The following is a 27,780-nucleotide window of genomic DNA, read 5'->3' on the forward strand; positions in this document are numbered from 1 at the left end:
CGGAAAGAATAAGCTGGTTTTTGTGAAATCGAGAAAAAAAAAAGATATTTGCGAATTAACAAGATATGGATAGAGATGTCACCATCACGGCATATTTCAAATCTTTTGGTGTATTTGAAATAAATGCTATGGTAGTAATATAAACATTTGTCTCAAATAAAAGAATTATATCACTGAATCCGATATTGAAATTACTAACAATTTTTATATTCAAGAATTACAACAATCATTTTGTTTTTCAAAACCTGCTAAAAAGCAGACGAAATGTAAGCAGTCATTAACATTTTTGTAAACCTAGTAACGTCATTGTTAGTTTTCGTCTGCGTTTTTAATATAAACATCGCAACTGTTTGATATGAAAGACATCCATTATAAGGATCAAAGGTGCTATTGTGTCGAGCATTTTAGAAGCCCCTTTCCGTGTTAAGAATAAAGTGAAGTAGTTGTGTACATACGGGTAACCATCTTCGGAGAGCTGCGATGATTTTAATTGGTTATGCAAATTTTCTGACGTAATTGTTCGGTCAAAGAAAGAGGCTTAAGGAAAATATTTTAGTTTCCCTGTAATGGTGGGGGTGGGGGGGGGAATGTTTCCAAAGGAGAGAAGCATCAAACTGTGTTGTATTCGTTGAGTATATGTGGATGTTTGGATTGCATGTACGAATGAAAAACCAGCCGTGTTTCTTGGAGCTTCTCTTTCGTTCTCTCTCTCTCTCTCTCTCTCTCTCTCTCTCTCCTTGCTTTAATAGAATCGAAACGAAATAGGGTTTTCGTATCTGAATATGCACTACTAGTACTGGCGAATGTGTCCTCGCTTACAATGATCTCCGTTTCTCACTAAAGCTTCATTCACCGTTAAAGGTTGTCGACAACAAACAGGATCACCTGAAAGATATGGAACGCTCCGCTGACTTCTGCGGCGAATTCACTCTGTAAGAGTATGTGTGTGCACTACCGTTTCGTCTTTATCTCATTTTCTCTGACTTTTTTTTTTTTTTTGACTTTGTGCCTATTTGGCTATATCGGGTAGGAAAAAAAATAGTGAAAGGTACGCTTTTGACACTAAAAGGAAGAACGCCTGTCAAACCAGATAGACGAAAGTGGATATGAATGACGTATATAGGACCACAACCATCCTTCGGGACAAGAAATCCCTGAAGAATACGAACCATAAAAGTTCTGACATTAAAAAAAACTTGAATATAATACGATCTTATATCAATATCTGCAGTTCAACCTGGTTATAGTGAGTTTCTGTTATAGCGAATTTTTTTCTCTTCATTTTTTTTTTTTCCTATTAAATATCGTGTAGTAGTTACCTTGGCTCTATGCTTTGTTTACACTATTTTGAACGTGAGTTTTATTTGAATCATTCAATAAAAGTAAAAAAAAAATTTTTTTCTGTGATTTTGTACGAAACTATGACAGTTGACAGTCGTTATAAGGTTTTAGTGCAGTATTCAGATGAAATTAACTTTTTTTTTTTAATGGGCGTTTCCGAGAGAGCAAACTACTTACATGCAATATAGATTTACGTGGAAAAAGGCCTAAAAGAGTTTTTGTAGTAATTAGAAAAGAACCTATTAAGTAAGGTATTTTATTCTGTTATGTTGTTTTTTTATTTATTTGTGAAGCCTTAGCAAAACGGATTTTTTTTTTTTTAAATCCGTGTTGCCAACTAGGCTCCACCGAACTCGATACCATTATATATATATTTTGTGAGTTCAACAAACTTCATCATTGGCCTGTAGAGTAAGATAGGCTGAGAGTCAGCAGATAGTAGGAGAGGAAATAAAGATAGAGTGCATAGTGGTAGAGTAGGTAAAAGAGGCCTCAGTTGACCTGTTTTAGCTGTATGCCCCCCAGGGGCGTTTCTAAAACGGTCGTTGATTTTTCACTTTAAAAAAAAAAGGAAAAATCCTAAAAAGGAAACATGTAACATAAAAACAACAAAACAAAACAAATCTGGAGAGGTAAACTTAGAGGTGGAGGAAGGATCTAGCGAGTGATGCAGCTTACAAGGAACTGCACCGCCTCGTTGTAAGCCTTCGCCGCTCGGGTTCTCAGGTCCTCTCTCACCTGTGGGAGCTTAGTACAGAAAGGCTGAATACAGAGAGACTGAATATTTAGTACAGAAAACCCTCAATGTGGGCTGTTCTTTTCTTTTCTTTTGTTGTGGGCTGTTATGATTCTTTTCGCCACCTCACTTCCCTTGGCCATGTCTAGTTTGCAGAGAACTATATAGAACGCCGAAGCTGCCTCCTCGTCTATATCCAGGGCTACCTCTACTTGCTCAGGGGTGATTTTGCTGATGTCATCAACAAAGAGGTCACCCCATTTGTACTGACGATGTCGGGTCCATATTTCCCTGTGAGGAGGAGTTCAGGTTCTCCTACTTTATCTATTGTCTCTTTAAACTTTTCTGCCATCCCGAGCATACCTCTAAGGAGATGTCTTAGAGTCTCCCCTGCTTTTGCATAACTGACTTCTGGGTGATCGTTTTCAGATACCTTTGCTGTTTTGAGATTTGTCAGTTCTTCTTCCTGCGGACTTAATGGCCGTTTGGAAGTGTTGGTGTTCGTCTCCATCTCTACTTCAGCTTCTTCTACGTTATCTGAGTTGGCGATGTCTGTATTGGCAGTGGTAGCTCCGCTTTCGTCCATGGGAGTTACCATGATGGTTTCTGCATTGTCAGTCTCTTCTGTTGGGATCGTGTTGCTGGTGTCTGCAATTCTGGTAAGTTTTACTCTCTTACGGGACCTTTTCGTTGTCTTAGACATAGCAGCATGATCAGGAGTGGCCTCAAGAGGCGGAAATTTTTCCTGTGTTGTGACCTTTTCGTTACTTATTATACTCAAAATTATACTATATTTACTTGGCTACCTTATAGTCCTTATAAGGACTGGCTTAAAGGGGCGAAGCAAGGATGCTTTTCATCTTCCCCGTTATCTGTAGAGGACAGTGTGTGGATAAGGTGTTATTGCGCAATTAAAGCTCTGATCATGGCAGGAGGGTAACAGCAATAGCCGAGCCTCAGTTAGAAATTCATTGGCTATAGCATTGCCATTCATTACCCTCCAAGGGGTATTGGATTGAATGAATCAATCACCGCATCTCTGCAATAATTTTATATAATTGAAACATATAAAATATTTAAAAATATTTAATAATTTTAAATTATTATTAAATTTTGAAAAATAATTTAAATTAATTAAAGCTTTATAATTAAATTTAGTTTAACATTTTAAATTATTTAATATTTTTAACTCTATAATTTCAAATAAAATGAAATAAAAGTAAAACATCTAAACAACTTCTTTAAAACTCGAATATAATACGATCTTATATTAATTATCTGCAGTTCGAAGGAAAAAAGATGACGGCTCGCGTGTTAGTGTTTAGCGTCGTGTCTTATTGAAGATGAATTGTGAATTTGATATGTTTTTAGCGATTTATATTTATGCTTATTCATTAGTAATAGTAGTTAATTGCTTGCTACCGTAAACAGACTTTATTTTCCATAGTGCTTTATCCAGGTAAGTCATTTGTAATTACAAGGGCGATACGCTAGGCCTACAGCCGCTAGTATCGCCTTTGTTTGTTTCTTATAGCGACATTGTATTGCTGGTAGGCACCTAAGAGTGTCTACGGGATTTGCTAGTGGACCCTCAAAAGTCCACAGGTTTATCTTTACCTGCTCGGAACACCTGAGAAATCTCTACTCTTTCTCTATCTGTGTCTTGAAATGGCAAAACTTGTAAATGAAACCAAATTCGAGGAAGTATACAAGGAATTCCTCAGACTGGGAAAGCTGGTGAGTGATAATTGGCCGGGAAAAGTGAAATTGTATGACACGTTTCCCCCCCCCCCCCCCGAATGTGTCTCAGACGTTGTCGCTGAAGATCATTTAGAATCGGCGCCTTCTACTTCTTCAGACTTTGTAGAAGTCGCGCACGCAAAAAGCGAAGAACAACAGATGAACTGCACAATGACAATACTGAAATGGAACAGGATTCTCAGGGTTCGGACGCCGCTATTTCTCCCAAAGAAAAGGTGCCTCCGATCATCCTTAGAGAAAAGCAGAAGTGGGCAGCTTTAAGATCCACAATGTCCAATTTTCATATTGGCTTCATTAAGGCCAAAAACATGGATGAAGGCATAAAGATCCAGCCAGCAACGGTGACAGACTATAGAAGGTTGACCAAATAACTGGACGACAGAGGCATCCAGTGTCATACCTTTGCGCTCAGCTCCGAAAAAAACTTAAAAGTAGTCCTTCGTGGTGTCTGTGAAGACATTGACACAACAGAAATAGCTGCTGACCTAAATTCTCAGGATCTGCCTCCAGTCAAAGTCAGCAGAATGTACAAAGCAGAGAAGACTCCCATGCCATTAGTCCTTGTTGAGATTCATAAAATATACAAGGATATTTACAACTTAAAAACAGTCTGGGGTCTCATCATCACACCGGAACCACTCCGTAAAAGATCATCTTCTGGGCAGTGCCACAGGTGCCAGAAGTTTGGCCATGCCCAGAATCTATGTAGAGCGGAATACAGATGTTTGAAATGTGGAGACAGCCACCCAACCCAATACCTGCACAAAGCCGAGGACCACCTCGCCCAAATGTGCCAACTGCGGTGGCCCTCATCCTGCGAATTACAAAGGATGTACTCAGCACCCAAAGAACAGACGGATGGAGGCAATCAATCAGTCCTCCTCCTTCAGTACAAGAACACCAGAGGCTCAGGCATCAAAAACTGAGACTCAGTGGCCACAGTCGGAGACCTCCAAAAATAGAGACACCCAAAAGCAAACAAGAAGTTATGCCGATGTGACCCGTACAAATAGACCAATACCAGAACAAAATCAACCAAGAGCACCTAAAAACCTAACAGCTGCTATTACGGCCTCACTCGCAAACATGCTACAAAATTTCAGCCTATCAAACCCTACTGAAACCTCCACTAAAAGATTTCTTCGTGAAACGCAGGTCATCCTCACAGCTCTCATAAATGAATAGTAATAAACTCATTCCAGCATCTCTTCAGATAGTTGCTTGGAACGCAAATGGCCTTAAAAACAAAATTCTGGAACTCCGACACTTCACATATAGGTATCAACCAGATGTTATTTTAATCAGCGAAACTCATTTAAAACCCTCAGGCAATCCTACAGTAAGGGGCTATCACCTATACAGAAATGAGAGACTACTCTACAGAGGCGGCGGCGGCACTGCCATCTTCATTAAAAACTACATTAAGCACCACTCTGTGAGCATTCCTTCAACCACTAACCTTGAGATCACAGGAGTGGAAGTAGCCACCAGCTCCACTGGCAAACTGAAAATCTACTCAGCTTACAACTCTCCCGAAAAATCTCTACTTCACTCTGATCTAAATGCCATCTTATGCACCAGAGAGCCCACCATTATTGCCGGGGATCTGAATTCAAAGCATCTTGCGTGGAATTGTACAACCACGAACAAGAATGGTTGCATCCTTTACAATTACTTAGGATTAAGCAACGCTGTTGTGGCAGGCCCCACCGAACCAACTCATCTCAGTACGTTCGGCACTGCTGACATCCTGGATATAGCTATCCTGCAGGATATCAAACTTCAATTCAGCATCATATATCTATGGATGAACTATCATCCGATCACAATCCAATTCTTCTACAGCTGGGAAATCAAGAATACCTATGTCCTCCTTTTCACTCCTACATTGCATGGGAAAGACTGTCAGCAGCACTGAAGGATTATATTGGACCTGTTCCTCACATACGCACAAAATAAGTAGAAATTGCAGCTACAAATCTCACACAACAAATTATTTCTGCTATAAAGGTAGCTTCTTCCTACAAATCTGCCCGCAAGCCAGATCGTTTGCCTGAAGACATCACGAACTTGATTAGAGACAAAAACAGAGCTAGGAAAAGATACCGCAACACGTGTGTACTACAAGATAAAATAAATCTAAACAGATTAAATGGGGCAGTAAGAGATGCACTCAAAGCACATAGAGACCAAGTATGGGATGAAAAGTTATCCTCCATTTCACCTACTGATCACTCCATCTGGGGACTACTGAAAAATATCAAAAACAAAGACAGATCCCTTCCCCCCGATATTCTCTGACCAGGGCCTTGCTCACACAGATGTAGACAAAGCAGAAGTTATAGCACACAACTTAGAGGAGCAATGCAGGCCTTCGTATGGAAAACTTGACTTTGACCACATATATAAGATTCACAGCAAGGTCAGACACTCACTCAAACTTCCTATCTCCAGCACTGACCATATTGCACCAACATCACCTGCTCAGTTATATGACATTATTAAAAAATTAAAGAACAAAAAAGCTCCTGGGCCAGACGGCATTACTAATCGGGTGATTAAACTTCTGCCCCGAAAAGCAGCAGTGCACCTGACCAGTATAATAAATGCAATTTTAAGATTTCACTATTTTCCTTCCACCTGGAAACTGGCTGACGTAATTCCTATACATAAGCCAGGCAAAGATCCACACCTACCGCAAAATTATCGTCCAATCAGTCTTATCTCCAATCTGGGTAAGGTTGCGGAGAAGGTCATCCTCTCACGACTCCAAACCTCAGTAAATGACCTAAACATCCTCCCTAAAGAACAGTTTGGTTTCAGGCAACACCATAGTACTACCCAGCAAATCCACAGAATTGTGGAATACATCACCACCAGCTACAACTGGCACCAGTGCACAGGCGCTGTTTTCCTAGACTTATCCAAAGCATTTGACAAAATCTGGCATTTTGGACTCCTGAACAAACTTATCTCAGCCGGTACCTCACTAAAAATGGTTCACTTAATCCATTCATATCTTCAGAATAGATCAATGCAAGTAAAAATCAACGGTTCTACATCCTCCCAGCGCCACATCTTTGCTGGAGTGCCACAGGGATCTCTACTGGCTCCATTGCTGTTCTCTATATACATGTCAGACATCCCACACAATCCGATGACTTCCATTTTGGCCCTGTATGCGGACGATACGGCAATAATAACCAGATCTCTCAAACCCCATTTCATTACCAGAAAGCTTCAAGAAAGCATTCTAAAGCTGGAGGGTTGGTTCTCTAAGTGGAGATTGGAAGTCAACCCCCAGAAAAGCTCAGCCATTCTTTTCTCAAAAAGGCCAATGTCTCCTGTAGGAGATGTGTTACTATTCAATACTAAAATTCCCTGGCAGACAGAAACAAATTACCTGGGTGTGATTCTCGACAAAAAGCTGTCTTTCAATCAGCATACTAAGTCTGCGTGCACAAAGGCATCTAAAGCCATAGCTCAGATCTATCCGCTAATTAATAGAAATAGCAAGCTCAGCAACAGAATCAAATTACAACTATACCAGATGACAATTCGTCCTATAATCACCTATGCCTCTCCGGCCTGCAGCCATACCTCTAATACTAAAATTATCAAGATACAACGAATGCAGAACAAGTGCTTGAGAATGATTCTGATCACTCTGTGTTATGTTAGAAACAACCAACTTCATAGAGATATAAATATTCCCTATATTTTCTCTTTTCTACAATCCTTAGCATCCATGTTTTTCCTAAAGACGTCCACACACCCCAACGATTTGGTTCAGCAAGCTGCAGCATACGAGGCAACGGACATATTCAAATATCGAAGACCAAAAACTATATTAGCCTCCTATAGCGATACATAATCTCCATGCCCATTCAGGGCGAGCAAACTGCTCATAAATTTTACCCTCACTGTAACCACAACAGAAAGCGGGGAATATGAAAAGCATCTTGCTTCACCCCTAAAGTCATAAATGTCCATTGTCAATCTGCAGTTCAACCTGGTTATAGTGAGTTTCTGTTTAGCGAATTTTTTTCTCTTCATTTCTTTATTTTCCCATTAAATATCGTACAGTAGTGACCTTGGCTCTATGCTTTGTTTACACTATTTTGAACGGATTTCTGAGTTTTATTTGAGTCATTCGATAAAAGTAAAAAAAAAAAAAATATTTTTTCTGTGATTTTGTACGAAACTATGATAGTTGACGGTCGTTATAGGTTTTAGTGAAGTATTCAGATGAAATTTACTTTTTTTTTTTTTTTAATGGGCGTTTCCGAGAGGGCAAACTACTTACATGCAATATAGATTTACGTGGAAAAAGGCCTAAAAGAGTTTATGTAGTAATTAGAAAAGAACCTATTAAGGTATTTTATTCTGTAATGTTATTTTTTTATTTATCTCTGAAGCCTTAGCAAAATGGATTTTTTTTTAGGATGGCTTTCGGTCTTTTATGTTTCCAGTGGTCATTACCGTCATAGTTTCCGGCTTGCTATATTAGTTGGTTTGGATGCGTAGATGTCTTCATAAAGAATTTTTCTGCTAGGGAGCGTAGTAATGGAGAGATGTAGGGGATATTTATGTCCCGGTGGATATGGGCGTTCCTGATGAACCACGGGGCTTCCAGTGTCATTCGCAGGCACTTGTTCTGTAGTCTTTGTAGCTTGAGGATGTTTGTCTTGGAGGTATGACTCCAGGCTGGGGAGGTGTATATAACTGTGGGACGGATCACTGTCTTGTAGAGTAGAATTTTGTTTTTTGTGCTTAGTTTGTTTTGTCTGTTGATCAGTGGGGTACAGCTGGGCGATAACTTTTGAAGCTTTGGTGCATGTGCTCTTGATGTGTCGTTTGAAGCATAATCGCTTATCGAGAAGTATTCCGAGGTATTTTGCTTCAGTTTTCCAGGGATTTTAGAGTTGAACAGGGTGATGTCTCCTTTTGGGGATGCTCGTCTTCTTGTGAAGAGTATCGTTTTGCTTTTCTTGGGGTTTAATTGTAGTCGCCAGTCTTTAAGCCTTTTTCTAGATTCAGGATGGTGTCTTGTAGTTTTTTGGTAACGAGATGTGGTTGGCGAGATCTGGCTAGAATAGCCGTGTCATCTGCATAAAGGTAGATGTGAGAGGATTTTGAGGGATGTCTGCCATATAGATGTTGAACACGATCGGGGCTAGCAGTGATCCTTGAGGAACTCCAGCGAGGATTTTTCGTTGGGTTGAGACTGTTTCATTGATTTTGACTTGCATCATCCTGTTGGAGAGGTATGATTTGATCAGGTGTATCATGTTAATGGAAGGTTAGCGATGATAATTTTGTAGAGGAGGCCTTGGTGCCAGATCTTATTGAAGGCCTTTGAGATGTCTAGGAAGACAGCTCCAGTGTGTTGATTCCAATTAAATCCTGTGGTGATGTATTCTTCCAGTCTATGGATCTGTTGGGTGGTGCTGTGATTTTTACGGAAGTCAAATTGTTCTTGTGGAATGATATTTAGTTGATTGACATGATCTTGGAGTCTGATGAGGATGATTTTCTCCGCTATTTTCCCTAAGTTGGATAGCAGGCTGATAGGACGGTAATTTTCAAGTAGGTGTGGGTCTTTGCCTGGTTTGTGAATTGGGATGATGTCAGCTATTTTCCATGACTGGGGGTGTGCTGCCATTTGAGGATGGAGTTTATGATGTTTGCCAGATGCTATGGCTTTGCGTGTTAGTGCCTTGGTTAGTGATGTCGTCAGGACCTGGGGCTTTTTTTGATCTTGAGATGGTTGATGATGCCGATTATTTCGGTAGGTGAGGTAAGCATTATAGGGCTTGGATTGACATCGAAACGATTTACTGTGAACCTGACTTTACGATGGATTTGTATACATGGCTGATGTTTAGGTTCTCATATGCAGGACTGCATTGTTCCTCTAGGTTTCTTGCTATGGCTTCGGCTTTGTCAGCATTTGTGTATGCAAGGTGCTGTTCTGCTTGCAGAGGGAGGATTTGCGCTTGTTCCTGAGGTTGTTTAGGAATTTCCATATGGAATGATCTGCTGTGGAGATGGAGGTGAGCTTGTTGTCTCATTATTGGTTCCTGTGGTTCTGGAGAGCTTCTCGGACAGATTTGTTTAATCTGTTGAGGGCTGTTTTGTCCTGGGGAGCACGAGTATTGTGATATCTTTTTCTTTGTCTGTATTTTTCCCTTAAGTCCATGATTTCTTCCGGGAGACGATTTTGTTTGTCGGTAATTGTGGATACTGTGGCTGCTGATATGGCTTTATTGATTTGATTGGCGAGGTTCTTTATTGCCGTGTCAATTTCTTCCTTGGCTTTTATATGGGGAACCCGACCAATGTGTTCAGGTAGCACTTTCCTAAGTTTCTCCCGCACAATGGAGGTTTGGGGGGAGGTGACTGGTCTTTGTTCCCTAAGTGAAGTAGGATTGGGTTGTGGTCTGATGATAATTCGTTGAATGCTGTGCTGGTATTTGATGATGTATAGGATGGCGATGTCTAGGATGTCGACTGTGCCAGTTGGTCTGTTGTGGGTTGGTTCAGTGGGTCCTGTTACGACAGCGTTGTTTAATCCTGTGTAGCTGAAGAGGATACGGCCATTTTTATTTGTGGTTCTGCTGTTCCAGGAGGGATGTGTGGAGTTTAAGTCCCCAGCGACGATGATGGATTCATTTATGCCTAGTACAGCATCCAAGTCAGAAAATATCAGGGTCTTAGCGGGGGAGTTGTAGGCGGCGTAGATTTTAGTCTTCCAGTTGAGTTTGTGTGGACTTCGACACCGGTGAGTTGGAGGTTGGGGGGCGTGAGTATTCCATTGTGCCTGATGCAGTTCCTGATAAATATGGCTGTACCACCACCTGTATAGTCCAGTCAGACATTTCTATATAGTGTGTAGCCTCTCAGTTTTGGATTGTCTGCAGGTCTTAGATGAGTTTCATTAATCAGGATGATGTCAGGGTTGTATCCGTGAGAGAATTCTTGAAGCTGCAGTGTCTTGTTTTTTAGGCCATTGGCGTTCCAAGCGGCGATCTGTAGTGAGTCTGGGAGTAATCTAGTTTTATTCATTAACAAGCATTGATAATATGGTTTGAGTTTCTTTTAGAAATCTTTTTGTGGAGTTCGGTGAAGGGTTTGACTTACTGAAGTCTTGAAGCATGTTTGCCAATGAGGCTGTGATGACTGTTGTCATGTTTGGAAGAATTTGGTCTTGCTGGATATCTTTGGATGAGCGGGCTACTTCGGCGTATGTCCTGCTTCGACGGTGGCTTTCCAGACTGTTGGTATTTTCCATTTGTGAGAGCTGGTATTTTGTTGTCTTTTGTTGAGTGTCAGGCAACTGGCGAGTCGTCAACTCTGGTGCCTGCGGGCAGGGTTGAGAGATCTGTTTCCTTTTGTTGTCTGTTTTATTCTTAGGGTAGTGACTGCAGCCTCTGTAGTTTGCCGGGTGGGGGCCCCCGCAGTTCGCGCATTTGGCTGGTGAGGTCCTGGGTTTTGAGCTGGTTGCTGTGGGGTGGTTTTGCCCACATTTGAGGCATTTGTAGTCTGCTCTTCAAAGTTTCTGTGCGTGTCCGTACTTCTGACATCTGTAGCACTGGCCCGACGAGGCTCTTTTCCTTAGTGGTTCTGTTGTGATTTTCAGACCACAGATCGTCGTTAAGTTGTATATGTTCTTGTGTGTTTTGGGTATCTTAACGAGTACTAGGGGCATTGGACTCTTGTCAGCCCGTAGCATTCTGCTAACCTTGACAGGTGGGAGATCGTGGATGCAGAGATCTTCAGTTATTTCATCTGTGCAGATGTTTTCTGTTACTCCCCTGAGCAAGTATGATATTTAATATTTGACTCGTCCATGGTTTTTATGAGGAGTCTGTAGTCGCCTACTGTGGCAGGCTGGATTTTAAGTCCATCGTCTACGTTTTTGCCCATGAATAGACAATTTGGTGGTTTTGCATAATAAGCCTAAGGGCCGTCCAACGTTCTTTTTCCCGTAGAACAATTGGAGGAACCTTTTCGTTGTTGAGTGTGGGGAGGTCAGTGTTGGGGGTATCGTCTTCCATCCCCTCGTTTATCTGAGTCTCCGCTGTTTTATGTTTTTTCCGAGCATGGGTTTCTGTGTCATGTTTTGGAGTGGGAGCAGAGATTATCAGATTCGTCTTCCCTTCTTCCCCTGGTGTTGAGTTGTTCCCTTCTGTAGAGTCGTCTCTCGCTGAATATAGGTTTAGAAACCCTGGACACTCTACCTCAAATTTCTTCAACAGTTTTTTGAGGAAGTCGAACGCCAGCTTCTTATCCAACGATTGGACTGGTCATGTTTAAAATAGTCAAATATATGCTTACCTGAGCTGGATCCCAAGAACTTCCGTATAGCGTATAAACACAAAATACATCACACTAAAGGACTATCGCGAGACCGCAATCAACACTCAAAACACATTCGAATGACAATGAACAGCGCGACTTGGAAATATAGACTTTACGGCGAATTCTCATGAGAAAGGAGGTCTTTATTCCCACGATAGCTATTCGCGATCACACTCGCAATGACCAGACCTATCTGAAAAAATCTCTTATCCGACCTGATTCACTAAACCATTAACCACATAGCCTCAAACTTCAATATATATATATATATATATATATATATATATATATATATATATATATTGTGAGTTCAACAAACTTCATCATTGGCCTGTAGAGTAAGATAGGCTGAGAGTCAGCAGATAGTAGGAGAGGAAATAAAGATAGAGTGCATAGTGGTAGAGTAGGTAAAAGAGGCCTCAGTTGACCTGTTTTAACTGTTTGCCCCCCAGGGGCGTTTCTAAAACGGTCGTTGATTTTTCACTTTAGAAAAAGGAAAAATCCTGAAAAGGAAAACATGTAACAAACAGAAAGTATAACATAAGTATGAGAAAGCCAAAGGAATGGAAAACTAAATTTAGAGGTGGAGGAAGGATCTGACCCGAGTGATACAGCTCACAAGGAACTGCACCGCCTCGCTGTAAGCCTTCGCCGCTCGGGTTCTCAGGTCCTCCCCCACCTGTGGGATCTAAAAACCAGTGAAGCTGAGTACAGAAAACCCACAAGGTGGTTACTCTGTCTTTCTTTTGTTGTGGGCTGTTAATATTCTCTTGGCCACTTCACTTCCCTTGACCATGTCCAGTTTGCAGAGAGCTATAAAAAACGCCGAAACTGCCTCCTCATCTAAATCCATAGCTACCTCAACTTGATCAGGGCTGATGTCATCAACGAAAAGGTCACCTCATTTTGCACTGACAACATCAGGTCCATGCTTCCCTGTAAGGAGGAGTTCAGGTTCTCCTAATTTTGCCATCGCCTTCTTTGAATTTATCCGCCACCCCAGGGATACCTCTAATAAGATGGCTTGGAGTCTCCCCTGCTTTTGCATGAGGGACTTCTGGGTGGGCGGTCTCAGATACTTTAGCTGTTTTTGGTGTTATCAACTCTTCTTCTTGTGGGCTTAATGGCCGCTTTGAAGTGTTGGTATCTGCCTCCATCTTTTCTTCTTCCTTGGCTATATCTATATTAGTATTTGTAGCTTCTCTTTCTTCTACTATAGTTATATCGACTGTTTCTTCTGTGTGGTTTTTACTGCTCGTTTCTATTGTGGAAATTTTTTTTCCCTTACGGTTTTTCTTGGTTGTCTTAGAGGTGGAGGGATGGCTTTCTGTAGCATCAGGAGTGGCCTTTAGTGGAGAAGCTTCCTGTGCTGTGCTATTTCCATTGCTTGGTGCAGTTGCAGGTGTGATTGCACCTTCCATCCTCTCTGGCAGGGTTCTTGATGGGCATGTGTCCACTTTGTGGTCAATGATCCCGCATTTCAGGCAAGCTTCCTCACATTTTTCTTGATTGTGGCTTGCTTGGAGGCAGTTTTTGCACTTAACTCTAGGACAGTCTGCCCCAAGGTGAGTGAAGGCACCACATCGGAAACACTGTTTCTTTACGCCAGGGTAGGTAATCATTACTCTGGCGGATCCGATAACAACAAAGTTGTGAACAGGCGTTTTCATCTCGAGGGAGATAATGACCTCGCCCGACTTCCATTGAAGGTTGTCTGCATCGTTCAGGACTTGTATGTTGTGTACAACGCCCCATTTTCCGAACACTTCATGGATGACTTTTTCGTCACTTTGTATATACTCCAAGGGGAATCTGGGGATTTTAAGCATTTTGATAATGCTCCCCACCATAAATGGAACAATTCCCTTTCCATTACATTGAAAGCCTTCGAGTAATTTGTCTCTAGTTTCAGCACTCCTAACTACAACTTAGTATCTGCCATCACCAAAGGGAGTGAATCCGAAAATCTGGTCCGCACCGACGCTGTCAATGAGGGCCTTGGCCAAAGGTCGGGGTCTCAGATCGGATTCAGTCTCGATGCCGAGAGTCCGCGTGCGCGGCAAAACATTGGCCATAGCTGGCAAGGGGGGGGGGCTAACTATTCCCACCACCAAGTGTTTATTATTGCCCCGGTCCGAGGTTTAGGAAGATCTGTAAATTTCCGATTGAATATCGTGAACCCCGATGGGATTCGTACCGATATTAAGTTAAGAACAGATACTACGAAGTGCTAGTCTACTGTTTAACAATTTTCTGTAAATAGAATGTTGTAGCCTTCAAAATCAGACATCATCATGGCACCGATTCTTACCACTTGGCTACCATTAATTGATATAATTTTATATAATTAAAACATATAAAATATTTAAAGGTGTAAGAATTATTATTAAATTTTAAAAAATGATTTAAATTAATTAAAGCTTTATAATTAAATTAAGTTTAACATTTTAAATTATTTAATATTTTTAACTCTATAATTTCAAATAAAATGAAATAAAAGTAAAACACATAAACAACTTCTTTAAAACTCGAATATAATACGATCTTATATCAATTATCTGCAGTTCAACCTGGTTATAGTGAGTTTCTGTTTAGCGATTTTTTTTCTCTTCATTTCTTTTTCCCCCCATTAAATATCGTACAGTAGTGACCTTGGCTCTATGCTTTGTTTACAATATTTTGAACGGATTTCTGAATTTTATCTGAGTCATTCGATAAAAGTAAAAAAATAAAAATATTTTCTCTGTGATTTTGTACGAAACTATGATAGTTGACGGTCGTTATAGGTTTTAGTGCAATATTCAGATGAAATTAACTTTTTTTTTTTTAATGGGCGTTTCCGAGAGGGCAAACTACTTACATGCAATATCGATTTACGTGGAAAAAGGCCTAAAAGAGTTTTTGTAGTAATTAGAAAAGAACCTATTAAGTAAGGTATTTTATTCCGTTACGTTATTTTTTTATTTATTTGTGAAACCTTATCAAAACGGATATTTTTTTTTTTTGAAATTCGTGTTGCCAACTAGGCTTCTCCGAACTCGAGATAAAAATTTTATGAGTTCAACGTATCTCATCATTGGCCTGTGGAGTAAGATAGGCTGAGGTTCAGCAGATAGTAGGAGAGGAAATAAAGATAGAGTGCATAGTAGTAGAGTAGATGAAAGAGGCCTCAGCTGATCTGTTTTAGCTGTTGACCCCCCAGGGGTGCTTCTAAAACGGTCGTTGATTTTTCACTTTTGAAAAGGAATCATTATATTATACTCAAAATTCTACTATATTTACTTGACTACCAACCAACCAATAACATTACTGACAGGATGGGTGAAGCACTAGTGCTTTTCATATTCCCCCTTATCTGTAATGAGAGTTGTTTGGGAGTGGGAGATTTGTGAGCAATTAAGCTTGCCCTCTGAGGGCAGTTGTGTTAGCTATGATCGGTTGAGAGAAGAATAGCCTTCGGTCTTTTGTGTTTGTAGTAATCAGTCTCGTTGTAATTGACAGCTTGTACTATTAGTGGGTTTGAATGTGAACTTGACTTCACGAAGAATTTTTCTGCAAGATCACACTTGACTACCTTATAGTTCTTATAAGGACTGGCTTAAAGGGGCGAATGCTTTTCATCTTCTCCGTTATCTGTAGAGGACAGTGTAGGGATAAGGTGTTATTCAGCTATTAAAGCTCTGATCATGGCAGGAGGGTAACAGCAAAGCCGAGCCTCAGTTAGAACTTCATTGGCTACTGCATTGCCATATTTAAAGGTAAAGCCGTCTCTAAAAATTCGGACGATCCCTAGGCCACTCATTCGTGGGCGAAGGACCGTCCATCTCAGCGTTGGCTCCACTCAGTGATGGCCTTCCACCCACACGCCACCACCGAGCCGAACCGCTCAAATTCCTAGGAAAATAATTCACCGACAAAGCCCCTCAGCGGGCCGTGCCGGAGAACACTCTCCTCGGAGACTCAAATTGCTCCCTTAAGGCAAAAACCTTAAAAGAGCGAACTCAAAAACTCTCGAATCTCATCACCCAAGGGGGTAAGAGCAACAGCCGAACCTCAGTTAAACTTCATTGGTACAGCATTGCCATATTTAAAGGTAAAGCCGTCTCTAAAAATTCGGATTCGGACGATCCCTAGGCCACTCATTCGTGGGCGAAAGACCGTCCATCTCAGCGTTGGCTCAACTCAGTGATGGCCTACCACCCACACGCCACCACCGAGCCAAACCGCTCAAATTTTCCGAGGAAAATAATTCACCGACAAAGCCCCTCAGCGGCCGTGCCGGAGAACACTCTCCTCGGAGACTCAAATTGCTCCCTTAAGGCAAAAACCTTAAGAGAGCGAACTCAAAAACTCTCGAATCTCATCACCCAAGGGGGTAACAGCAACAGCCGAACCTCAGTTAAACTTCATTAGTACAGCATTGCCATCCATTACCCTCCAAGGGTATTAATCCGTCCACTTGACTACCTTATTCCTTATAAGGACTGGCTTAAAGGGGCGAAGCAAGAATGCTTTTTATCTTCCCCGTTATCTGTAGAGGACAGTGTAGGGATAAGCTGTTATTGAGCTATTAAAGCTCTGATCATGGCAGGAGGGTAACAGCAATAGCCTAGCCTCATTTAGAACTTCATTGGCTACAGCATTGCCATCCATTACCCTCCAAGGGTATGGTGGTTCTCACCAATACCACTTGACTACCATTAATTGCAATAATTTTATATAATTAAAACATTTAAGATATTTAAAGGTGTAAGAAGTATTATTAAAGTTATAAAAGATATTTAGAATTAATTAAAACTTTATAATTAAATTTTAGTTTACTATTTTAAATTATTTAATATTTTAAACTTTATAATTTCAACTAAAATGAAATAAAAGTAAAACACATAAACAACTTCTTCCGTTTAAACTAATAAACATACTGTTTATTAGATACAAAGAAATCCACCTAACTCAATACATTTATGACAATTATTCCAAATGATCAGATATATACGATTATAGCTTACTGCGAGTTAACATTCTATTTCTAAACTCCATGAAGTTGGTCTCCGAGAAACTTTATGGATTAACATGATACAATTAGGAGCTTGGAAATTTCTTACTTAAAGCCTCAATTACTTTCCGAGTTAGCAAACCTATTTGGCATTACCGGATAGCCACACAATCACGTGTGTCCGTGTTCGGTGGAAATTGCCTAGATGGAGACTTAGACGTGGCGTGAATTTTACTCCTCTAACTCCGTGCATTTTCTACACGGGATAATTAAATTTTGTGTACCGAGCCAGTAGAAAGGGATGTGGATCTAGCTGGCATTCAGATAATAAAGGAAGAGCCGACAATCTAATCGTTTTCCTTAATGCCTTGTCCGTTGTCCGGGAAACTTTATTACATGAAACTCCCTCTAACGGACGCTCGACGGTGAATCAAACTCGGAACGAACAGATGACAGAATTAAACCTCGAAATTCGCTTGTGGCTTACACACAATTATTGACTAGCTGGATACTATTGGATTTTATGCAATTTCTTCCGATGGTTTGTTGGGAATGATAACGTCATTTGATAAGGGATAGTCACGAGTTTTATTTTTTAAAAGGAATTTGAGTGGGATGTGAGAGATAAATTGTGTAGGTTGTTCTTCACATTCCTCTGTGAGAAAAATAGGAAAAGAACAACATACATCTGTTTCGTACATATTTGTAGGTGGAGAGAAAAATATTGAACATTTCTATGAAATGTGGTCGTTGCAATCTCTCAATTTACGTGAAAATCTATAGTTTCAGTAGCAAAATTAAAGAAAAAAAGATTCCAAATGATAACAACAATGCAACAATTGACACTGCTAGGTGCATATATCGTGATATTGTGACGTCACTATACAATAATAATATTGTTATATATTGTGACGTCACTATACAATAATACTGTTGTTACAAAATAATGTTTTATAATGGCATTTTCATCTTGAGCAGTTTGCTTTTTTTTTGTGGTGTGTATATCTAAACTAGTTTTGCTGAATTAGAGAGGGTCTCGCGATTCCAATCCCCTGAAAAACATTAATCTCTGCTAATAAATATTAGCATAGATTTAATTTTCTTTGCATAAAAGCTGTGGGAAGGACTCATTTTAAATGAAAAATGTCTTCAAATGTAATAATAAAATTTAAAAAAAAATTAAATACGTTATTCATCCTCAAAAGCCATTATTGCGTCGTAATTTGTCCTAGAAGTAATCAAACCTTATAGTTCAGGATATTTAAAAACTTATACGAGAGTATGCTTAACAACTTGAAATACAATGCTGGTCCTAATCTTAATTAATTACATCTTAAATGAAATACTTTTTGGTAGACAATGATGGTACTATACAGCAATCCCAAATCATCTAAAATCCCTGATATTCCCCTGAACGCACAGGGTATTACGATAGTACGGCATAGTTACATAAAACCCAAATTATCTTAGTTGACAACAAATATTTCAATTTGCTGACGTAATCAGTGACGTCACGTAAACAGGATGCTATTATGAATCTCACCTTTTGCGATTGTGTTCATATCCATAATCACGTTGCAAATATTCACAGTTCAAAAAAAAAAAAAAAAACCAAAGAACATTCACCATAAGATCTTCAAGCACTTTAATTCTTTCCATCAATGAAGACGCTTATTTGCTCTTTTGATAAAGAAGAAAATGAAGCCTACCTTATAAAATTTTTCCTTCTTTTTTTGTTAGCGCAAATATTTTGATAAATGAATTTAGCGATTTTCTGGGAAAAGTAATTTAATAGAAAACAGTCCAAACATACAATCATTTCGAAGTTTGAATTGCACGCTGGGTCACAAAAGAAAACAAAAAAGCAAACTTCAATAAATGAGAGAGAGATAGAGAGAAAGAGAGACTCCATATTCCCAAAACAGCTTTAGAGGAATGAGAAATGCATCTTAGGAATTCAATTCTGTAGACCTATTCCGTAAAAAAATATTACTCGCATTATGTTATATTGTCTTGCAAAACTCCAGAAACAAGCCTTGCAAACGTCTTAACAGAAAGACATTGGGGAAAATAGCTTTGAGAGTCATTTTCCAACCAAGAAGAAAATTAAAAAAAAAATACATATATATATTTGGCTGATACAGCGCAGTGTTAGTGGAATTCGCAAAATATCGATGATATTAAGGTCATTCAGTCGTCTATTAAAAGCAAATTAATTTCTGCAATTCCGATATCATGATGATGAAGAAACGTCAGGGATTATACATACACTAATTTCCAAAAGTATTGGGAAAAGACTTTGGACCCTTTTTTTTTTTTTGATTAAACCTAATCCGTAGAGTAAACAGAAATGAAAACAATTGATCCTGACGGAGAGGTCCTCGTAATTTAAAATATCGCAGTATAACAATGAGTTCTCATGCGTCTTGGTAATCCTATATTTTGAAAAGAAATCATAGCTTTTAAACAAAACGTTTTTGTTGCACTGTATCTTAGATATGTAAGGAAAATATTCACTTGTTTTTTTTTAGATTAACAAAAATACTGAACTCTTGTAAAACCTTCGTAGTTATAAGTATGACGATGCTTAATTGGCGCTTAAAGCTTGGTTTGCATAATTAAATTCTTAGAAAACTCCTGTAAATTAAAGAAAAAATTCGTATTGGACTGTAGAGTTGATTATTTTCTTCTGTCACTGTTTGAGTTTATTCTTACTGATACAGGAGGCTGATATTGGATGTCGTCCATCCACAGGAAGGACAACATTTTAAGCAGTTATTGCCAACTCTCAGAATAGTGAATTATATTTAAGGCGCTGAATATCATGGGAAACAAGAGTGGAAATTACGGAGATTATTCCACTTGGCACCACTGTAGTCTCAAAATAAACTAAGCCACAGTAATAGCGCCCTCAATCTCCTTAAAGGATATGCACGAATATTTCTCGAAATCTGAGCTATAGACGGATTACACTGGAATGGACAAGTGATTCTAATTGCCATTACAATCATGAAGGATCCATGAAACAGAAAAAATGCAATCAAATATAAAGAAAGCTATATAAGTAAACATAATCCCCGCATTCTGAAGTGATAGTCCTTATAAGGACTGGCTTAAAGGGGCGAAGCAAGAATGCTTTTCATCTTCCCCGTTATCTGTACAGGACAGTGTAGGGATAAGGTGTTATTGAGCTATTAATGCTCTGATCATGGCAAGACGGTAACAGCAATAGCCGAGCCTCAGAACTTCATTGGCTACAGCATTGCCATCCATTATCCTCCAAGGGTATTAATCACCGCATCTCACGGTCGATTAACTTCAACTCCTCGCCGCCGCCTTTGAAGTGATACAAAGTACTGCAAGACATACGAAACAAGGATATCTAAACTATCCGGAGGTGTGGATGACTGGCTTCTTTAAAGATGCACAAAATTCCAATTAGTGGATAAAGATAACTAGCCGATGTTGGTTTTCTGCAAGATCATGTGGTCCATGATGAAAAAAAAGGTTTAACTTTTTTTATTTTTTATTTATTTTTTATTTTTTTATTTTATTTTTTTTTTTTACCAAGCAATGTTCTCTTATCTGAGAAATGCAATGTGTCATAGTTCACCCTTGGACTCAAAGATGGCGCTGATGTTTAGTAAACTTACGGGAGTGAGTTTAATAGAAGTGAAATTATTTAAATTATCTAGTTTAACGTTCTGTTGTCAATTACAAACAAAAAAGGGAAAACTAGAGATAAAAAAAAAAGCAACTTAATGGATCGATGAAGAACGGTAATTGGGAAGAATGTTCGAAAGAGTTAAGAAACGAAGAAAGAAAATTTGAAAGAAGAAACGTGAGTTAAGTGAAAGAAAACATAAATTGGTTTAATTTAATGAAAATGTCATTCTTTCCATTTGGAACTGGTAATTTCGAAGACAAAGCTGCCTTGAAGTGTACTCGCACTGCGCGCGCGAACGATCTCCGAAGAAATTCTGGATTTACAAAACAAACATACGAAAGCAAAGATTTATTCCTGAACCTTGATCTTAGATGACTTATCTTGAGCCGTTGACAACAGACGGTGCTCGCGCCGGCTAATTTCTACGCGAAACACCTATCCGTCGACCCGTTTGTACGCCTTAATTACAGGAAGGCAAGTTCGCATAATTTTCCTTGCCTTACAGGCTGGCGATCATTAATGGGATTGCTAGAAATGGAAACGGACGGAAAATGCAGCCGATATAAATTAGCCGTAAGTTTTCCTAAAAGTCTGCGACATACGAAAAATTCATTTTCACGTTTCCCATGTTTAATTAAGATTTGGGTGAAAAGTTTCAATCGTGTCCGCTAGAGGGCGCTGCTTACCACTCGCTTATGCTATACAATTCCTGACCATTTTATTTTATTCTTTTCTTTTTTCACTAATCGACTACACGATGATTTTATATTTCGTATATAAAAAACATTTTTAACAAAAAAATAAAATTTTAAATTACTACAATTTCTTTAACATCTATCTAAGTTACTTCTTAATTGTATTTGTAGGTTTTGGTACTTCTCATATGATAGGATTAATATAAAGAACATCGTCTGCAATTTGGATATTTACTTCCAACTTAAATCCTTTCCAATCCACTCTATTGAAGGGAATCGAGTTAGATGGAAACGTGCAAACAGCACCTTCCTCCCACGCACAGCTATCAGTGGATTATCCAGAGACAACGTTTGAAGCGTGGGTAGAAGGAACGACATAAATACTACCCCTCTTGGTAATAATTTACTAGCGGCGAAACTAAGAAATCTTCCAGAAAAAAATCAGAAGCAAAAACACTGCATGCTGTATATTGAAGAGAGAATTCTGGATGCTATGAACATAGCCAGTCGTTATCCGACTTGTGACGTCAGTGGAATAAAATTGCATGGAAACAAGAGTATTAAGCTGAACACTGTAGGAATACTGGAACTAGCATATCTACAGTACATTGATGTTTCACTCAGGTATGAAGATGGTTATTTTGATCTAATAACTTAAATAACTTTATACAGTTGCTTCCTTATGTTGGGCCAATATACGGGAAGTTGGCTGGTCAACCTACAGTACGCTAGTACCGTATATGAGTAGTAATACATCAGGGGAAGACTATTCCAGGGGGAAGACTTCATGCCTGCTACTATCCCAGTAGCAGGGATGAAGGAGGAGGAAAAGAAACTTGTTCTGTGGGTTTTAAGGTGTACTCTGAAAGGATGTTGGGAGGTGCCTGTACGTGTTCGGATGGGCTTAGTACAGAGTGGGGGAATTATTGATGCTGTTTCAGATGAACATTTCCCATGGAAATATTTATAGAATATACAAATCGCAGAGACCAAGCGTCTATGTGAAAGTGAGGGGAGCGAGTTGGTGAGACATGGGTCATTTATCAGTTTAATTGATCTCCTCTGTATTGAGTCAACCATTTTGAGGAAGCTTTTAGGAGCTCCCCCACTCCAAATGTGAGAATAGTATTCGATAGCTGGGCGGATCTGCGATTTGAATAAGGTTAACAGGTGTTTTGAAGTGAAGTAACGTCTTGAGCGAAAGAGAAATCCTAGTTTTTTTGGAAGCTTAGGATGCAATGGTTGTGATGTGTTTGTCAGGAGACGCCTGATGTCATGGTAATTCCGAGAAGAGAAATTTCGTCTTATCTGGGGATTTGAGTGTTATCAAAAATAATACTGGAGGAAAATGGTTCTTTTTTTGTGGGAAATAAGACAGAACTGGGTTTTACTAGCGTTGACGATGGCTTGGAGGTCAGAATTAAGGGCAGTGGTTGTTGATGTTCTGTGGTTTGAAGTGAGTTGTGTAGAATACAGTTTGTCAAATGAGATGGAGGAGTGCAACGTGCTGTCATCTGCAAAACTGTGTATTGGGTTGGAGTCAACTGAAGTTGGTCATTGATGTATAGAAGGAAGAGGGTCGGTGAGAATACTGAACCTTGTGGGACCCCAGCATTGATTGGATGGTGAGAGGATAGGAAGCCGTCTACCATCACACATAGTGTTCGTCGAGACAGGAATCCATCTGCAGAAGTCCCGAGACAGTCCAAATGATGGGAGTTTGCTTAGTAAGTCTTTGTGCCAGTCCCGGTCAAAGACTTTAGAGATATCAAGTGCATCTACTTGGGATTCGCCGAATTTCTCCATGGCATTTGTCCAGATATGGGTGGTGTATGAGAGTAGATCTCCTGTTGAACGGGTTCGACGGAATCCGTACTGGTGTGCGCTTAATAGCCGGGTACCTTCAAGGTAGAGTACGAGTTGAGAGTTGATGGTTTTCTCCATCACTTTAGATAGGACTGAAGTGAGTGAGAGAGGACGGTAGTTATGGCAGGGATTTGTCACTCTTTTTAGAAATGAGTTGTTTTTTTTATATATATATATATATATATATATAAAACAACCAAAACAAGTTAATTTTGCGCCTGAACATAGTTCAAGTCTAGAGGTAGTGCAACACCAGGGCAACTCATGGTAAAGCTCTGATCACTATTCTTAGTATTTCCCATAATGTAAAACACATCTCACTAGGAGATGTATACTATTATACATTATGGGTGGGGGGTCATTACCCAGATCGGTTTCAACCTTTTTTCTACTCACTGAGGAGACCTCAAAAAAGGTTGAAACCGGTCTGGGTAGTGACCCCGCACCAATAATGTATAATAGTATACATCTCCTAGTGAGATGTGTTTTACATTATGGGAAATACTAAGAATAGTGATCAGAGCTTTACCACGAGTTGCTCTAGTGTTGCACTACCTCTAGACTTGAACAACAGGTTTATGATATGTTTTTGGCAAAAGGATATAGGGGCATTGTATGTTAGGAAGTTGGAATGACTGGGGGAATTTGCCATTGTCAGTTATGTATGCATTGGAGGCAAAGTGTGAAGCTAGGAGGTTAGCGTTTTCTCTGGGTGATGTTGCAATCTGGGTATGATAGAGGTGGGAATAGTGTAGGGCAAAAGTTATGGCCAATTGCCTTGGCAAGAGACTAAAAGGCATGGCTGCCATTTGGACAGGCTGCAAGCTTCCTGCTTTTTCCCCGTTCAAATTCTGTTTTAGAAACATTCATAATTTTCTTGCTTCTGTTTCAAGCTTCATTATAGGCATTGATGGAGGATGGGGTTCTTGATTTGAGCCAGTGGTATGCCTGATTTTTCATTTGCACAGCCTTGGACATCTTTTGGAGAACCAGGGTTTAATTAGGGGATGGCAGTTGAGAGTAGTGTGGGGAATGTATGTTTTCATGCCAGTGAAGATTACTTTGGTGATACGCTCGGTACGTATGTTTGGACTGGAAGACCGGAAACAATAATCCAACCATGGGAATGAAGCAGAGTAGTCTCGGAGGCTGTCCCATTTGACACTGTTATAAAGACAAACTACTCTTGCGTGGGAGTGACTGTGTAAGCGTTGTTGCATGGGGGACGAGATGAGCACTAGGTGGTCGTCAGAATTACCCAGGGGGACTCACTACATATTTGGAGGGGATCATTAGTAAGGAAGAGATCTAGGGTATTTGGGATGTGGTTCGGGTTATCTAGTATTCTGGTTGGCATGTGAACAATTTGTGTATGGTCATTAGTGATGGCAAATGTTTCAGCATCTCTGCCTGCAGGATCTGTACAACTGGAGGAGGATAACCAATCGGTGTTATGGACATTAAAATAACCCAGGAGGTTGATTTCGCTGTTAGGAGAGTGGGACTGGAGAAAATAAACTTTTAGGGAGAAGAAATGAAAGAGCTCAGAATTATTGGTGGTATTAAGAGAGCAATAGAGACAGCAGATGAATTTGACTGAGTGGAGGAGGAATAGCTTTAGCCAAAGAAGGTCAAAGCTGGGCGATTCTAGGTTAGGTGCTCTCTGGCAAAGGTATGTCGAAGTGCATATGTGCACAAACGCCACCCTTGGGTCGAAAGGAGTTAAATAGTGTATTGTTAGGATGGTTGAGATGGATAGTGCTGGGGGAAGGTGAGATTTGAGTTTCTGTTAAAAAGAGTAGGTGAGGTTTGGTGGACTGCAGATGGTAGTGGACCCTATTAAGGTGAATTGAGACCACGGATGCACAGTGCTATGCCTGATGTTGGTAAAGTGGATATGCAAGGTTCTGTGAGGCATGGATTTGACCACAAGGGTCTTGCACGTTTCCTATGTAGTGCCTGCATACTGGTCTCCTTGGTGGCGTCACTTGGGTTTTTGCACTAGTCTGGTTCGTTTGTAGTCTATCATCCAACTGTTGTCTCCATTTTGGCGTTTTTCTTCTAGTTGTCTTCGGAGTTGACGTCTTTGTTCTCTCTGGGCAAAGGTTAAATCAGGTCGAGCACGTATGCGCAACTGGCGAAAATTGTGTCCTTTAGCTTGTTGTTTATCGCCGTCATTAATTTCGATGTGTTTGTTAGTGTGTCGCAGGTCACTTTCACGAGACATGGAAAGTTCGTTCCGTTATTTCTTTTGTTTATTGGTCCGAAACGATGGCATTTAACGATATTTTTGAGATAGAAATTGCATTCTCCTGCTAGTTTGCCGACATCTTATTTTAAGGAATCATTGTTTTCCGTCAGAAAAGTTCAGGATAACGGCGATGAGTCTCCTATTTTCGGCCTCGAGCAACTCGTGTACCGTAGATGCGATTAGTTCACGAAGTTCGTTAGCTAGTACGGGTGCACTTGTGGTCGGGCACTGGTCGTCGAGTATCTCGAGCTTAGTTTCCAGCTTTCTGATTTGAGAGGAGAAAATATCTATCATAGTGTTAAACTGATGTCCGAGGTTTTCAACTCTCTTGCCTAGGTTTAGTAGCTGTTTTACGGAAGGAAGGTACGTCGTACAGAAGTAGGGCTGGTTGAGATCGGTGAAAAGCTTTATCCCCGATTCATCTATTTTCACGCAGGAAGTATGCAGCCAGTTGCAACAGAAATCGCACAATATACATTTTTTCTTTCTTCACCTTCGGTTTCGCAGCTGCCACACTTCGTGATGTCATTTGGTTCGTTTTCGATCGGCGACGCTACGCCGACGGGACTTGAGGTAATCTTCCGTTGTTGGCCTTTGTTGCCGCCATATTTACTTCGTACGGTAGGCATAGCGCTTTCACGTAGCTGTTTTTTAATTGAAAAAATAGCTGATTTAATGGAGCATGGGTACTTACGAGTTGTGATGAAGTACCCTCTGTTAGTTTTCCGTTTATTGCTTATTTTTCACAAAAAACACTTGCAAGTAATGTAACTTATGCACAGGCGATACCTATCTCTTTTGAGGTCACGCCATCTATAGGTAAAATATACTGTACTACAAAACGTCAGGAGACCATTCTTATGATTGCAGCAAAATGCATGACTACGAATTATCCAAATGACATGGCCTATAAAGTAGATCAGCGATTATTTATGAAGCCATTACGATCTAGTAATGACTCTTCAGAAAGATAATAGTCACTTGGGGACCTCATCAGTTGAGTCGCAATCCCGACCAGTTAGGCGTAAAATCTTATTTGAAAAGAATCGAAGCTCTTTAGCTAAAGGCTAGGCAACATACATGATTAATAAAAAAGCATATTTAATTGATATACGCAAATATCTCCCTGACTTTTGATAGGGTAGTGTGCATTTCAGCTGACCACCTTAACCAGCTGAATTTCGAGTTACGAATTCAAGAGTATGTTGCCCGACCATGGACAAAAGGCAGAACCTATCAGAAATATTCGGCCAATGAAATGACCAAAGAAACGTTTAGCCTTAAACAAACCTCATAGCTGTCGCTATAAACCTTTGTTTACTTTACCAGTAGATTTTATTGTCTCTATTTGCTTCTGTTTTTTTATCTTACTTGTGTACTTAATCGGAAGTTTGTTTCTCTTCTACCGCTTTTGTATGTCAAGGCTACTGTCCAAACACAATCAAGTGCTTTAAGAGGACACTAATTGGGCAGTACTTGTCAACTGTCAGACCTCTAATACCATTGTAGACCATTTGAGCATGGTAGGCGAAAGGTCATCTGATGGCTTATTTAGATAGTAGGGGAGAGAGAGAGAGAGAGAGACAGGCTCATACAATAAATCTACTTTTGCTAGCTTGTCCCTTCTATCTAAAATATTAATATTAATACACACATTTTGAATGACTATCACGTTACAATGGTTTTTCATATTAAGATATATTTTATATTTAAATATTTATGGTGTTGGAATTTAACTGACAAGATAAAAGCTTTAAAACTTAGAAATCATTGTAAATTTTAAATCTAGTTATAATTTTTAATTTACAATAAATAAAAAAAAATAATATAAATAAAAAATGATTACATTTATTTTGCTTCAGCATATAATTTACAACTTATAATTGCAATTATAATGTTCTTTAAGAAAAAATTGGAATGAAAAGTCAGTTTTTTTTTCCTTTCATACACACACGCATGCAGTCTTAATCGTTGCACCTTAGGAAGTGAGTGATAGGTTAAGGGATTGACGTCACACGTGACTAGCAATTGAAGCAGCTATAAAAGACTCGCAGAAGTTTCATATTAATTATGTATTGTATTGTCGGCAATACAATAAATCAA

At 39.7% G+C, this 27,780-nt stretch overlaps 1 protein-coding gene across 1 annotated transcript in view; it reads right to left on the reverse strand.

Moving 5' to 3' along the window:
- The window catches only part of LOC150099562 (protein qui-1-like), a 118,526-nt gene extending 92,220 nt beyond the window's left edge, over positions 1 to 26,306 (reverse strand). The window contains exon 1 of the mRNA XM_090403459.1: positions 26,154 to 26,306. Coding sequence (XP_090259585.1) covers positions 26,154 to 26,306 — 153 coding nt within the window. The remainder of the gene's footprint in view (positions 1 to 26,153) is intronic.
- Between the last annotated feature and the right edge of the window lie 1,474 nt (positions 26,307 to 27,780).

This window comes from Typopeltis vanoorti, chromosome 14 (genome assembly GCF_054136105.1).
Source record: "Typopeltis vanoorti isolate ZY-2024b chromosome 14, IOZ_Tvanoo_1.0, whole genome shotgun sequence".
Classification (NCBI taxonomy): Eukaryota; Metazoa; Arthropoda; class Arachnida; order Uropygi; family Thelyphonidae; genus Typopeltis; species Typopeltis vanoorti.